Below are 13641 nucleotides of genomic sequence, written 5' to 3' on the forward strand. Positions count from 1 at the left end.
TGGCCATTTGATTACTTAGGGTCAACTGATTGAAAAGGTTTTTCCAACATTTCTCCAAAATCTATACAGATGAGCTTAACCCTCCGAATAGTGACACTGCAGACTTTTTGTCACAGATTAGAATACCAATCTTAAAGGTTGAGGCTGCTCAAAAATCTTGCTTGCCCCATTGAGTCTCAGGAGTTGGAAGCAGTGATTAAGGGGCTTCACAGATGTGCAACAACAGGGCGAGGCTGGCTTTCCATCACAATGGTACCAAATTTTACTCCCTGAACTGAAATTGTTTCTTCTGGAGATGTTTAAGCAAATTCTGGAGAGGGAGGGTGTATTATGCCCCCTTTTTACACTTGTTTTTTTTTTTTTTTTTTTTTTTTAAAAACCTTTATTACAATTTCAAAAAGATACAAGTATGGGCCTACAACCAACAGGCCGGCCGCTAATCGCAGTGTAAACATAGGCACGACTTAACATGCACATCAATGAAGCAGCAAAAGAGTTACTAAAGTGCTAATCATCGCAGTCAGCCACAGCCGCAGTCCCTAAACAAACAGGAAAGGTTTCATATTTTTGAAAAACAGAAAACATCAAACTCACAAGGCAGAGGAAGTTAATGGCAGAAACATGTGCTCCTCGTATCGAGGGAGTAAACCAACCCGGGTAGACAGAGGGGGGGGAGGGGGGCAAGGCAGAAGCGACAAAGTCGCATGTCGTAGGAGCATACAGGAATGCGAGGGCTAGGGAGACAGAGCGGCGTCCATCTCACGCGTCTGGGGCGGGGCGCAAATACCTCCACGATAGGAGTTCCAGGGACCCCACACCTTAATCCACTTCCCAGGCTTGCCTCTCGCCACATACACCGTTTTCTCTCTAAACATACACCAGTCCATGTGTTCCCTCCACTCGGAGACCGTTGGCGGCCTCTGGGAGCCCCACAGTTGTGCGATGTCACGCTTCGCTATCATGTAGCCTAGGGTCACCCATTGCGTCTGCGTCACATTGTAATCAGTCGGCTCCCAGACATTCAGCAAGCATCTACGTGCCTCCGGCAATAAGGCAACATGCGTGACTTCTTCTAACACCGCATGCACTCTGCACCAAAACCGAGTCACCTCCGGACACTCCCACAAGATATGGAGAAAAGTCCCCAGTAGCCTACAGCCTCGCTTACACAAACCATCCACCGAATACCCCATACGCATCAGGCCGGGCCCCGTGACGTACACTCTATGCAGTATCTTAAGCTGGACGAACCGCAATCGGGCCGGGATAGCCACCTCTTTCAGGGAGGCCACCGCTGACACCCAATCCTCGTCGTCCAGTTCTATACCGTCTGCAATCCATGTCTCCCGCAATGAGGCCAGCAAACCCATTCGATCATTGATAAGCTTTTTATAAATCAACGAAATGGTGCTATCCGGCACATAGCCGTCCAATATTCTGTCTTCCAACGAGGAATGCTCCAGAATAGCCGCCACGTCTGAGAACACAGAACACAAGGCATGATTAACTTGAACATACCGATAGTATTCCCTATCATTCAACTGGTATTGCGTTTTCAGCATGTCGAACGTCTTGAATTTCCCTTTCGTCCAGAGATCCCCCACTCTGCTGATACCAATCGTATCCCACTTCTCGAAGCCTTTCGTAGTATACAGACAACCCAAACGCTGGGACGCGTACAATGGCATAGCCCGAGTCAAGCGATCCCTCCACCCCATCGCCGCATTTGCTGCATGCCACACCTGCACTGCGACCCGCGTCGGGCCCGTCAACCGCGCATCAAGGGACCCCGAGTATAGTGTTCGATTATAGTCTCCGCCCGGCAGTAGCAATTTGTCCATCTCCAAAGCCGGGTTCAAAGCAGGGCCATACATCCTGTGATTGACGGCAGCCAACTGGGAGGCCCAGTAATATCGCTTAATGTCAGGGAGGGCGACCCCCCGTCATACCACGGTAGGGTCAGTTTAGCAAGGGCAATCCGCGGCCGCCCATCCCAAAACAATCGACGCTGGAGACACTCCACCTCCCGAAAATAACGGGCCGGCACTACGTCCATAGTATTTTGCAGGGCGTACAAAAAACGTGGTAGCGACATCATTTTGAACAATGCTGCCCGGCCGAGTGGCGAGAGCGGCAGCCGCCGCCAACCCGCCACATCCGCCCTTAGGCGCTGAAGGGGGGGGAGAAGATTCCGTTCATACCGGGCCACCGGATCCAGGGTTATAAAGATACCCAAATACGTGAACCCCAACTCCGCAATCTGGATAGGGCACCCCCGCGGAAGGGGGGGGGCCTCCCCGGAGAGAACGTATACACAAGACTTAGCCCAGTTAATTACCAATCCGGAGTTGCGACCAAAGGAGCTCAACACATCCACCAATACAATGAGCGATTTACGCGGAGATGCAAGATACAAGAGGATATCGTCCGCATATAGGGAAACACGATCCTCGTATTCCGGCGTCCATCTAAGGCCACGTATCGAGGGGTGCCACCGCAACCATTCCGCAAGGGGCTCCAAGCAAAGCGCAAAGAGAAGAGGCGATAGTGGACATCCCTGTCGGGTGCCCCTACCCAAAACAAAGGGAGCCGACACCCGTCCGTTGACCACTACCTGTGCCAGTGGGTTGTCATAAAGCAATTTCACCCAACCTATAAACCCCGGGCCGAACCCAAACTTCGCCAACGCCGCCCAGATGTATGGCCATTCCAAGGTGTCGAACGCCATGGTAGCGTCCAAGGACGCCAAGATGGCCGGCTCACGAATGAATGGGGCGCGAGCAAGGACGCCATGCAGTCGCCGCAGGTTCAAAGCGGTATTGCGATGGGGTATAAAACCGGATTGATCCTGATGAATCAGGTCGCCCACAACCCGGATCAGGCGATTGGCCAGTACCTTGGCGAGGATTTTGGGCTCCGCGTTTAACAAAGAGATAGGCCTGTAAGAAGTACACCGATCCCGCGGCTTCCCTTCCTTATGGATAACAACAATAGTAGCAAGACGTTGGTCAGAAGGGAGGGAGCCCGCCGCCTGAGCCTCAAGGAACATGTCCCGGAGATACGGGGCAATCGCATCTGGGCGCAGCTTATACAATTCGATGGGAAGTCCGTTAGGACCCATGGCCTTACCCGAGGCAATGGAACGAATGGCCAAAGCAATCTCATCTGGCGATAGGGCCGCATCCATCAATACTTTATCCTCATCAGATAGGGAAGGCAGAGTAATATCTCGAAGCAGCAGTCGAGAGTCTTCCCCCGATCGCTCTGAGACCGGAGAGTAGACCCCGTGAAAATACTCCGCAAAGCAATCAACAATGTCACCGGGGTCCGTCACACGCACACCATCCACCCTCTCAATCTCTGGCACCACTTGACTCGCTCTTTCCTTCTTATCCAACCAGGCAATCAACTTCCCGGCCTTATCACCCATATCGTACAATCGCCCCTGTTGCTCCCTGCTCATACTCCTAGCAGATTCAGTAACCAGCGCCTTATAGTCGGCCTGCTTAAGCTCCAGCACATGCAATCTGTCATCCGTAACACCTTGCTCCAACTCACTCTCCAACTCGGTGATCTCATTTTCTAGCCGAACAACCTCCTGCGCTTCGCATTTTTTGGTATGGGAAATGAGAGATAGGGCCTGGCCCCGGAGCACCGTCTTAAAGGCCTCCCAAAGGGAGATGGCGGAAGACACCGACCCCACGTTATCATTAAAATAGTGTTCCAAAGACTTAACCAGGTCTGCACGGATTGTGGGGTTTCGTAGGTACCAGGGGTTGATCGGCGCCACCCTCCCCTCCGCCCCCAAGGCGATATCTAGGTGTAGCAAAAGAGGAGAGTGATCAGATATACCACGCGCCAAGTGTCGCACTTCCCCGATCATCCCAGCTTGGGCCGCAGGCACTAGCATATAGTCAAGCCTCGAAAGAGTACCGTGGGCCCCAGAGTGGAAGGTATATTGCGCCTGTCCAGGATGTTTCAACCGCCAGCAGTCTATCAGTCCCAGGGTATCCAGAAAGCCCCCCAGCCAGTTCTGGGCCCGAGGGAGGTCCCTAGGGGGGTGTCGATCTTCAACTCCGGAAACCACTGCGTTAAAATCCCCCCCCAAGACCAAAACCCCCCCCGGAAGCCCAAGTAGCAGGCGCCCCAAATCAGCAAAGGTGGCCGTCTGCAGGCCCGGCGGCACGTAGACCGCGACCAGCGAAATCAATCTACCCTCCCACCTCCCCACCAGCGCAGTGTTGCGCCCTCTGTCTTCGTGGAGCACCTCATCCACCACCAGCGGGAGAGAGGTCCTGACTAAAATGCCCACTCCCCTCGAGCCAGAGGTGAAACCAGAATGGGCCAGGAGGCGATATCCTCGTCTGTTCATGGCATGAAAAGAGTTCCCTATGAGGTGCGTTTCCTGCAAGAACACAATATCAGGCGAAATACGTTTCAAGAACTGCAGGACTACCCCCCGCTTTATCCTGTCCCCCAGCCCATTCACATTCCAGGAAAGAAGTCTCAGTCCCCTACCCCCATCCCTCCCAGCACAAAATATCCCCCTCCCGGGGAGCACAATCATAATAGCACAGCGAAAAATATTACCCCGCCTTGTGAAACAAACAAACAAACCCCAACCCCCCCCATCAACCCCAACAAAACTCCCCCCTCCCTGCACCCCTGCGTGAGCCCGATCAGCCCCCCCAACATGCAGTGTGCCTGTCGCCCCAATATGGAAAAAGGACGAAAAAAAAACCCAGAAGGAGGAAAGGGCCCCAGCAAGCCCCCCGCAACCTCCAAATACCACGGGGCAAATCGTTACAAACTGGAGTCCAGTGCAGCCACAAGTGCAAAACGTTACCAATACAGTCCATCACCAGGATCACAGTTCCATTCCTACTCCGTCAAACCCTCTCCGCTCTCCGCCATCCGACCCTCCCGATCCCGACTCTTGGGCAGGGCATCCAGCCACTCTCCCACCGCCTCTGGCCGGTCGAAGAAGTGGGAGCGACCATCCAACTCGACCCGCAGCCTAGCCGGGAACAGCATCGCATACTTGAACTCCATGTCTCTCAAGCGCCGTTTGATGGCCGAGAATCCCATCCGTTGCTTTTGAACCGCTTGTGTAAAGTCTGGGTAAAAGCTAACATTAGAGTTCTCAAATCGTAATGGCCCAGCCACCCTCGACGCCTGCAGGATAGCATCTCTATCCCGAAAATTAAAAAGTCGGGCAATGATAGGCCGTGGGGGGGCACCCACCTTGGGCGCACCCCCCGGGATCCTGTGGGCCCGTTCCACAGCGAAGAACTTGCTCAGCCCTTTGGGTGCTAGATGAGTCACCACTAGATCCTCCACAAAAAGATCCACAGCAGACTCCTCCGACCGTTCGGATACGCCAATAATGCGGACGTTGTTCCGTCTGGCCCTGCCTTCGGAGTCCTCAAGGCGACGCTCGGTCAGGTCACTGGCGAGCTGCAACCTCCGCACCGTCGTCTGCAAGGCGGCCACGTCTACCGTTAGGCTCGACGCTGCTTGGGTCAATGAGTCGACCCGGTCATTGGTTTTCGACAGGTCCGCTCTGACCAAGGTGACATCAATCAGCACCGAGTCCAATTTGTTAGCCAGAGTATCCAATTGCTGGTTCACAGTCACCTTCATCTCCTCAATGGCCCCCATGACATCCAACAGGGTCAATTCGGATGATGCGCCCGAGGCCTCCTTGGGCGGCTCAGGCGATTTACGCGATCCACTAGGGGATCCCTTTGGCTGTGCATAGCGGTCCATATTGTTGGCCTGGGAATAAGCTCCCCTCCGGGTAGATTTGGTTTTCAGTTTGTCGCCGTCCACTCTCGTCGTCATCGTCAGCAATCAGCAAGGTCAGCACCCTCCAGCACCCGGAGGAAGGCCAGGAGATCCGGGCCGCCAACTGAAAGTGGCCTGTTTACAGTTCGAGACCAGGCCTTGCACTCCGTGCTCCGCGCAGCTCTCCCAAAGTCCCACGCATCAGTCTCGGTAGCTTAACTCGAAACCGAAAGTGAAAGCACGGGGTCCGGGGCAGGCCCAGCCTGGCATGCCGCTGTTGTTCAATTCGCAGCCGGGCACCTCACCAACCCGAGTTCGGCACCAAGGCCGGAGAAGGCCGCAAACTTCAGATCGCCAAAAAACACGTTCCCGGAGTCCAATTTCGATTTGGAAAACGAGTGGCACCTTAGCGCAAGATCATAAACAAAAGCCCATCGAAAAAATCAGGATTATGACAGGATAGACGTGGGAGGTTGCGGAGGCCCCCGGGAGCCACAAGCCTACGCGGCCATCTTGGTTGCGCGCTAGGCTCCTCCCCCCCTACACTTGTTTTTTAAACAAGTATTGGCAATGCCAATAGGTCTGGCTTTAAAGGAATGTTGTATGGTAATGGGAAGCATTAGAAGGAAATAGCATGGAAATAGATATGTATTTGTTTGAAGCAAAGAACTGTAGATACTGGTGTACGTTAAAAGGTCAGGTGACATTTGCACTATCAAGCCAGGCCTAAAAATACATGTAGAACCATATCTGTCCTCATGCCATCTGTGCTGCTGCCAGAGAAAACCAGCATAAATTATCTAGTTATCTAAGGGCTTTAATACCATTCCAATGCCATGTGTGTGTCTCTGAAAGCTCAGTTTAGGCAGCTGGATTAATAAACAAAATAATCACCGCTGGTGGAGGGCAGCGCTTTTTTGTGGAAGCACACAACTTCTACTTAATCAAAACATGTACTCCTGGCTGTGGGTGGAGCCAAAGTCCCTCTTTGTGATGAACACATAATTATGAGGTAACAGCTGTGCGGTCAATCCAGACCAAAGAAAGGAAAACAAATCTTAGGATGTTAATTCCTTTCATTCAATCATTCTACTGAATGCAGATTATAATATTTTTATGAAAATCATAGAAGTAAGAGTGGCTGAAGTAGTCGCAAGTTTGGTAAACCATAATCAGAATGGATTAATACCTACGCAGCCACTCTATTTTAACACATATTATTTAGTGAAAGCCATAGGTATTTCTTTGTGAACAGGACCACCGCAGTGATACTATTCATATATGTAGAAAACACCTTTGAACTTGTGAGCTGAAATTGTCAATTTAAAGGGTTGGAAACAATGTAGTTTCCACCCCAGCTCATAGGGACAACAGCCACGGTGTACAAGGGATCCACTGAATCAGTGGTGGTAGATCTTCTGACCAATTAAGTTCACTAGATGCCCCAGACAGTGGTGTGCTCTCACACCCTCTCTCTGTGCTATGTTTACAGAGAACTTTGGCTTGTTTCTTTAGAAACAAAAAAGAGGGAGTAAAGGTGGTGATTCCGGTGGCCCTGAAGCTCAAACTATATGCTGATGATTTGGTGTTTTGTACAGCAGAAAGTGGCTGTCTGATATTCTGTTTGGTATTTTTTCACGTTTTTCAATTTTATCACAGTACGACGTTAACATTTTTGAAACAGAAATAATGCTTTTTAACCCCAAATTCCGCTCTGTTGGTAGAATGCTCTGGCATTCACTTGAGTGCATTAACGAAGGTTGCTTGACCTGTGATGTGCCATTTTGGATTAGAACAGTACTTGTCAAACCTTGTTTATATACTTGGTTTAGGACGTGTACACGCCCGTTCTGCGGAGTGATTCCTCCTCTGTGTTGTTTCTCTTTATGTTTTTCAATGGCACTGCTTTGGAGAATAATTAAGTTCTTGGTTCCTCCATGGCATTAGCTTTTCTTTTTCTTCTTTTCCCTGTTTTTATAGAGCGTTGCCTCACGCCCTGAGTTGTTACCAGGAGTGTAGGACGTATCCCAGACTGATTGCGGGTAAGGAGGCCATTTGTTGACCCCATCATGACAAGTGTTCATTACATATACAGTTGTTTTAAGTAACTGAGTATTCTGACCCAAGCCAGCTTATGTTATTCATGTTTTCTCCTGTTTACATTTTTTCAACAGGTGATTATCTTGTATCCCTACAGTTCCGCCTATCTGAGGATAAGCAGGTACACCTGTAGGTTGTATCGTTCCATCTATGTTTTGGTTTTTATGTGTTTGGTGACCTTGCACTTCACTCATAATATTTGCAGTAGTATTATTATCTGGTCCTGATGAAAGCCACAATCATATTGTTTAGATCTTAGTTGGCTGAAACATGTAGACCGTATTTCTCATTGACGTGTTCGGAAAATTTCCGTGGACACGTTTTCTTCTTTTTTGAATTTTATGTCTTGACACCTTTAGATGCTGAATAAATATATTTTTCTATTGGTAGTCAATTTTAAACTTGTTGTTCACACACACTGCACTTTATTTTCACCACACTGTAGGCAGCTTCTGTTGTTAGGAGATCTTATCCTCCGTTTTATACCCAAAAAACATCCGTGAGCTCCTCCTTTTTTATAATAAGCAAAGGAGTTGTAGCTCCTTAACTGCACTAGGTGCGGTTAAAGGAGGTCCCAGATGATGAAGCATGCCACCTTGGTGGGTGATGGGACTTTGTCCTTTTCCTAAGGACTCCCTTTGTTTGAATATGCTGGTTTTGTGTCACTAGTTCTCAGTTTGGCTTTAGTAGACCCGCGGATTTTATGTTGATATATAACAAGCACCATCCTACAACGTGTCTGAAAAAACTCAGCAGCCTTCCTAATAATAAACGACAGGTATGATAAAGTAAACAAAAGAATGAAAACGGGGAAGTTTCCTTATCTCCCCCCCACCTCCCGATTCCTCTCATCAGGACTTCCAAATTGGTGATATATTGAACATTACCCATCTTTAAGCAGAAATAGAGGCAACTAAGATTGTGGCTTTAGATTCCTGAAGTTCATAAACAACCCCTGCCCCCTTTAAAAGCGTATGCCCACACCCTTAACGCCCCCGGTACACTGGATCCTCTTAGGGCGCAATGGGAGGAATAGCTGGGCCCCCTTGACAACGACGCACAACTGTTAAAACGCTATTATGGCACCTCGAATCAGAACAATTTCCTCTAAGCTACGCCTCATCGAGATCTACTACTTGCACAGTGCCTATCTCACTCCAGCTAAACGTCATTGTGCTGGCCTTCTCCCGGCCCGACCTGTCCTCGATGCTCAGGTGCCCCAGCCGACTTCTATCACATGGTGTTGTTGTGCCCGTTGACCCAGAACTACTGGTCTGCCAAGGTGAGCGAGTTGTCAGGTGTGCTGGGATGTGAGGTGCCACTTTCATCCACAGTGCTGCTGCTTAATGTTTTGGAGGGGTCCGGGGTTCGAGGGCAGATTGGGCGCTTTAGGGAATAGCTAGAATTGGGGCAGAGAGAGACATTGCGGCCCAATGGAAGGCTCCTGCTCCCCCTATGGTGTCACCATGGTGAAGTGGTGTGGATTGGTGTGTGCAACAAGAGAAGCCTGTGTATGCGGTCTGGGGATGCCCTTCGAAACATGAAAATATTTGGGGGAAGTGGGTGGGTCATCTGAAATAGCCATACATTTTCTTGCATTGCATGAATATGTCTCCTTCCTGGAAGTTCATGATGCTCCACCTTGCTTATTTGTCCTGTGCATTATCTGAAGTGTACTATCACATGTCAACTGAGTGCTTTACCTATATTCAATAAAGTTGGTTATCAAAAGAAATAAGCATATGCCCAGCTGTTTTGGGGAAAGAGATAAATAGATGGGAACAACGGACCTTCAGGAAAGTGGGTAAGGGCCGGTTCTAGGATTTTCGGGACCCTGGGCAGAAAGGGAATGTGCGAGGCCCCCCTAATTTCCATAAATCACACATTTAGAGCTCCCGAAGATGCTTTGTACAGACTCCTCCTGGGCCACAGCTCCTCCTCTCAGCCACCCACAAGCACCTTTTTACAGCTCCTATCGAGCTGAAGGTGTGAGAATTGTTTTTGGACTAAACGTTAAAACCATGGGGCGCTAAAGTGCTAGACAAAGGCCGTCCCGCAATGTCTCTGTGTGGGCAGCCGGGCAAGAGGCCTAATTGCTGGACAAACCTGCAAAATGTGTCTCCTTGCAACTGGGACAAGAGGAAGTGTCTCCTTCTTCTAGGCCTCCCCCACCATCCCTTAGAGGCCCAGGGAGGGAGCCCCCCTCCCATGGGCCCAATTGCAAGGAGACACCTTTCTTTCAGTTGGATCGGCAGTGGTGCAAGAGAACCGGTTGTGTGTTGCACTGGTGTGGGGCCCACGCTGGTGGGCTGAGTGCAAGGCCCTGTGCAGCTCCCCACACTGCCCATGCCTAGTGCCGGCCCTGAAGTGGGTTATTGTCTATTTAATGATAACCTTATTACTTGGGAGGCTGTTCAGGCTTACCTTCCACTATCAAGGACCCAAAATATTTTCAGATAGCTGCCATATTGAAAAGTAGTTGCAGCTGAAAACTGAACATACAAGGGTGGTACCGTATGTTTATTTCATCCCTCTAGGAATCAGAAAAAAACTGTCTCAGTAGGTATGCTGGTTAAGAGCTCTGTAGAATATATTTGAGGACCAGTTTCATGTCATACAGTAGAGATGGCTTAAGAAAACGAATACAAACTTGACGAGAGAGCAATGGGTAGGAGTATCACAATTCAATCACAAAAGGCTAAGAGGACATAATGTTCAAAGAATGCGGCTGTATGCACACTGACTGGTGTATTTTACCCCCTCAGGTTTGAACAAATGGAATTCTATTGTGCCCAACCAGTGCCCTAGGTGCTTGGAGTCTGGAGACGGGGTTCATCTGATATGGGGATGCAATAGGGTACGAAATTGTTTTTTTGGAGTGGGGGTGGGGGGGGGGGGCTTGGTATGTACTCAGACCTCACTGGGGATTGGGTTTAACCCGGATGTGGATGTGATTCTCCTCAGCAGCTCCAAGCACTTGGGGATTCGACCAAGAGCTCCTCGTCTCTGGTGGTTCATTGCAATATTATTAGCAAGCTCTGTGATCACTATCTGCTGGAGCTCTTTTAAACTACCAGAACATGGGTCTTGGCTCAAGAAATTAAATAATGTTTACATTAAAGAGCAATTGTATGCTAGGAGGACGGGGGGAGAGGAAACATGCCATGCACTTGACACCTTATTAATACGTTGGATATATGACAATTTGTTGAAAGTTTTAAACGGGGAGGACTAATCGGTCATATTTGTTATGGGCTTTAATTAAATTAATTTCTTGTTGCGCCTTATTTTGAACAACAATGTATGTTTTTATGAAATATTTTTCTGTAAGATTTTTTTTAAGCTATTATTTCTAACAGGCAACCATCATATATAACTAAAAACAATTCCACAGTGTCAGGACACTCTTTTAGGTGACTGTGTACTTTATACCGCTACTAGAATAGCAAGGAACCATGCCCATGCCCCTAACCCTCTACTCAGAACCACTGTAAATCTGCCATATTAGTGGTTTTTCTAAGTGGTACTCAATTCCACCTGTGCAAACCATGATTCTTGGAATCAGGATCTGTGAATTGATCTGGAAAAAGGGAATCTGGGAAATGTCCACAGGCGTATCTTTGGGGCTACTTAGCTGAACTTAGGAGCTGAAAAGGTGTAAATTGCCCCTTATGTGAGGGATCATTCGAGAAGGGCAAGTCACAAGCGAAGCTAGCAATATCCAAACCTGATCATCATATCTGATTTTGTGATCCTTGCTAGGGAATTCATCAGCTAAGTCAAGCATGACACCAGCTGCCATGTGGCATACCTATATCAACCATGTATTGCCGAACACACTGTCCAGCTTGAAGATAATTTCTGCAGTTGAAATTGTTTTAAATACTCATAATTTATCTAATTGAACTAAACCAAATTGCTAATGTTTCCAAGGGCAGATGTCGACATTCCTCTTGTCAAATTCAATCCCCAAATTAGTTGTACTAGTCAAGGACTGTTCAAGAGCCCAGTTGCTCATTGATTTATTTTAGCATCACTCTGGGTGAATACACATACCTTCAAAAATTGATGCAAGTATGAATTTTGTCATCTAGTTTTGGCAGAATAATTACTGCTGATGACTAAAGGGTAATGTATTCTCTGATCTCCTCTCCCACATTTTCTAGACTCTGAAAGGCTCAGGTATGAAGCAGAAGGAATCCTATCTTCGCACTGTTCACAAAGTTTATATCCAGTCCATCCTACTGGAGAAAATCACATAATATTCCTTCACTAAGTTCTTCAGTTCCTACTGCTGATATTCTGTGTACTTCTAAGGGAAGGTCGTAGTTTCAAATCAGGAATTGTACTCACTCTGCCCCATTACAGTATGAATTGAGCTGTATTCAGATATGGCTCTATGAGCTGCACTGAGCTATTTCCTAGTCACACCTGTGGCAAGATCTTAATGACCAAACATAAAGCCCACCATCATCTCAACCTCAATTGGACACAGTAAGGAGGCAGTGATTGTGGTACTAAGTGAATGCCGAAACCAGTAGACTATCTAATGTTCTACACACTTTGCTTACAGATATGAGGTTTGATATCACCAATGGACTCTTAAACCGGATGATGTACTTTAGGATGCAGGGTTCTCAGGAAAGTGAATTATCCATTCAGACTGGCTGATCTAAGCCGAGAGACAGGCAATGAAATTACATTTTAAGGGAGGGGTTGTGAGATATATACTGTGCTTTATGTGGTGGGATTAGGGCACCTCTAGAGTTTAATAATGCTGATATAGAATGTTACCCTTTTTTGTGAAAATACTAATTGTCTTCTCTTCTTACTCATGTGTTCCTTTACAAACATGTATATGTTGCTATTCATGTTTCTTGAAATATTCTTGGAAGGACACGTTGTCCTCTATGGTGATGCTGTGTGCAAATACCAAAATGGATGGGTGGATCACTTTGTTTTTCTGTCCATAGACGAGGGAGAAATCTGCAACTAAGAAAGACTAACTTTATTACTTCTTCATACAGAGCAAGCCCTGAAATGGTTTATTAGAACCGAAATCTTCTCTACCCATCACAGATTTACATTTCCAATGGAGCTCAAGAAGCGCTTACCTTAGCTCGGACTCTATCGACAAGGATATCAGAATCACAGTTGAGCTTGTTAGAAAGCATCTTAAAGTCACTGTCGCCTTTCTTGGGTGGGCTAATCTTGGCATTAGGAAAACAGGCAGACTTAGGGGAGAAGCCAAAGTGCCTCACAAACTCCAGGAAATCCAATGTTTTGTCTTGGTTTGTAATCAAGGTTTCCCACAGCCTGCGGATTTCACCTCTAGTTATCTCAGGATGGATATCAAACCTATCAAGAAGACATGAGAATGAAGATGTATAGTTTTATTGTGTGAGTAGCAAATTCCATAACATCCTTCAACAAAATGAGAGATGGGAAATTAACTTTAGATTTTTTAGACTGAAATTGCATGAGCAAGAAATTGACTTTTTGAGAAATTAACCTAAAAAAACTCTTACCGCTTTAAGAGGAAGTACATGCTCTCCTGACTTAGGCGCCTGGAATTCATCTCATCCAGATCTTCAAACTCTTTTTCAACGGAGTGATAGTTTTTATTGAGAAGCATTTTGATAATTTTGAACAACTTGGGGAGAATAAAGAAGTTTGAGAGTCATATCAGTAACAAAATGCTCTTTTGTTTCTTGATCACATATGGTGCTTGAAAGAGATATTCAACTTTATTTT

At 47.6% G+C, this 13641-nt stretch overlaps 1 protein-coding gene across 2 annotated transcripts in view; it reads right to left on the reverse strand.

The window, feature by feature from the left end:
• Nucleotides 1-13641, reverse strand: part of LOC146862687 (EF-hand calcium-binding domain-containing protein 6-like) — a 478924-nt gene that overhangs the window by 67992 nt on the left and 397291 nt on the right. For both annotated transcript variants that reach the window (XM_085641926.1, XM_085641927.1), the window contains exons 15-16: nt 13416-13540; nt 13002-13245 (exon numbers count right to left, since the gene is read on the reverse strand). In XM_085641926.1, coding sequence (XP_085498052.1) covers nt 13002-13245; nt 13416-13540 — 369 coding nt within the window. The remainder of the gene's footprint in view (nt 1-13001; nt 13246-13415; nt 13541-13641) is intronic.

This window comes from Triturus cristatus, chromosome 2_2 (assembly GCF_964204655.1).
Source record: "Triturus cristatus chromosome 2_2, aTriCri1.1, whole genome shotgun sequence".
Classification (NCBI taxonomy): Eukaryota; Metazoa; Chordata; class Amphibia; order Caudata; family Salamandridae; genus Triturus; species Triturus cristatus.